This window comes from Meleagris gallopavo, chromosome 1, assembly GCF_000146605.3.
Source record: "Meleagris gallopavo isolate NT-WF06-2002-E0010 breed Aviagen turkey brand Nicholas breeding stock chromosome 1, Turkey_5.1, whole genome shotgun sequence".
Classification (NCBI taxonomy): domain Eukaryota; kingdom Metazoa; phylum Chordata; class Aves; order Galliformes; family Phasianidae; genus Meleagris; species Meleagris gallopavo.
This window is the reverse complement of record NC_015011.2, coordinates 35,863,744-35,865,297: the sequence shown is the minus strand read 5'-3', so window position 1 is coordinate 35,865,297 and position 1,554 is coordinate 35,863,744. Positions and strand designations below refer to the sequence as shown.

General features: G+C 50.0%; 1 protein-coding gene across 1 annotated transcript in view; it reads right to left on the bottom strand.

Moving 5' to 3' along the window:
• The window catches only part of TMEM19 (transmembrane protein 19), a 15,169-nt gene extending 13,636 nt beyond the window's left edge, over positions 1-1,533 (bottom strand). The window contains exon 1 of the mRNA XM_010708172.3: positions 1,344-1,533. Within this exon, the coding sequence (XP_010706474.1) occupies positions 1,344-1,473 (130 nt within the window). The 5' untranslated portion in view covers positions 1,474-1,533. The remainder of the gene's footprint in view (positions 1-1,343) is intronic.
• Between the last annotated feature and the right edge of the window lie 21 nt (positions 1,534-1,554).

The window sequence follows — 1,554 nt, the reverse complement described above, 5'->3', positions numbered from 1 at the left end:
GCTGGGGGAGGTGCAGTCGATAGTTCTATGTATATGTATATAGACGTGTGTGTAATGCATTTTAATTCTATTTTTTTTCGTCTTATATATATGTATATAAATTAAGCATGATGTAGTGATGTAGAATAAGGGGTGGAATGTCATGGTTTTTATTATTTTTTTGTTTTGGTTTTGGTTCTCAGTATTCCGCATCAAAACATCATGGAGTGTACTGGGAGTTAAAGTGTTAATGCTCCAATTCCAGGCACCTATCCCTATACATTACAGAAGCCATGGGATCTGGCCCTTCCGGGTGGGGCGGTCTCTTACTGCCTGGCAGTGGGTGCTGGAGGGTGCTTTCCTGGCCGTTCCAAGCTTTTCAGGTTTGAATCGGTGTCGGGAACTCTCTCTCTCTCCTATTTTATTTGATTTATTAGTCTCAATTTCAATCAGATTGTATTATATTGTGTTATCTTGCATTCCGATATCATAATTAGTAAAATAAGTTTTCCTCCATAGATTGTTGCCGCTGTTTTTTTTGTTTTCCTCCCTTCCTTCCCATTTTGTGGGCTGGGGAGGGGAGGGCAGGGGCCTACCACCCCCTGTCACGGGTGTAGATTGATCTCGTTAACTCCGTGACAACTGGAAAGCACTAAGCAGAAACATTAAATAACCACTATGAGAGTGTGCATATACTGGTGAGGTATGTATTTTATCTCCTTTGAATCCAAGGTGACAGCAAGCACTTAGGCATGCTCCTACACTGGGAGTCCCTAGGCACTGAGTGGCACTGCAGTGACACTGGAGCTCCTCCTGCGGCAAAGCAGCTGATGCATTAGAGACAGCTGTTCACCTGCCCAGGAAAGCTGTTCAACTCTTCAAGGTTTGAACAGATGCTGCAGGCAGCACTGCCGCATCTGTATTTTGCAGTTAAAAAAAGGTCTTAACAAAAGTGACAGCCCACAGAGAGCACTTGTGTCCCTGCAACTACACACAACCCACAGCCCACCTGGGTTACCTGACCAGAACAGAGCTGACCGTACATACCCACCTCAGCAACTCCCCACTCACATCACTTTCCTGCAGCAGATTCCTGCTTCTTCCCCATCACACTTTCCCACATGCCCTATTCAAAGCCTTCAAGAGCATTTCCAAAACTTCTGCAGGCCGGAGCGCCCCTCGCTACCTGTCATCCTTACCCTCACTACAGGACAGCACTGCTCTCTCTGGGCCTCGGGCTCCAGCTCTACTCGGGCTGGGAAAGCCCTTCAGATGCCTCATCCAGACCCAGACCCCGTCCCCGGGGAGGAAGGTGGGGCGGCTGGCTGCGGGCCCAGCCGACTGACCGCGGCCTTTGCACTCACCGTAGTATGTGCTTGCAGTCATGGACACGATCCAGAACGCTAGAGAGACCGAGATGAGCAGGCTCAGGATGACGATGTTCGCCAACATCTTGAGGTAGTCCCTGAAGAAATCTTCCTGGCTGCTTGTCATGGGGAGCCAGAGGGCGGCCGCCTGCGGGGAGGCACAAGGCACAGGGCACGTCAGTGCCGCGGCCAGCCCTGCTGCCCTGCT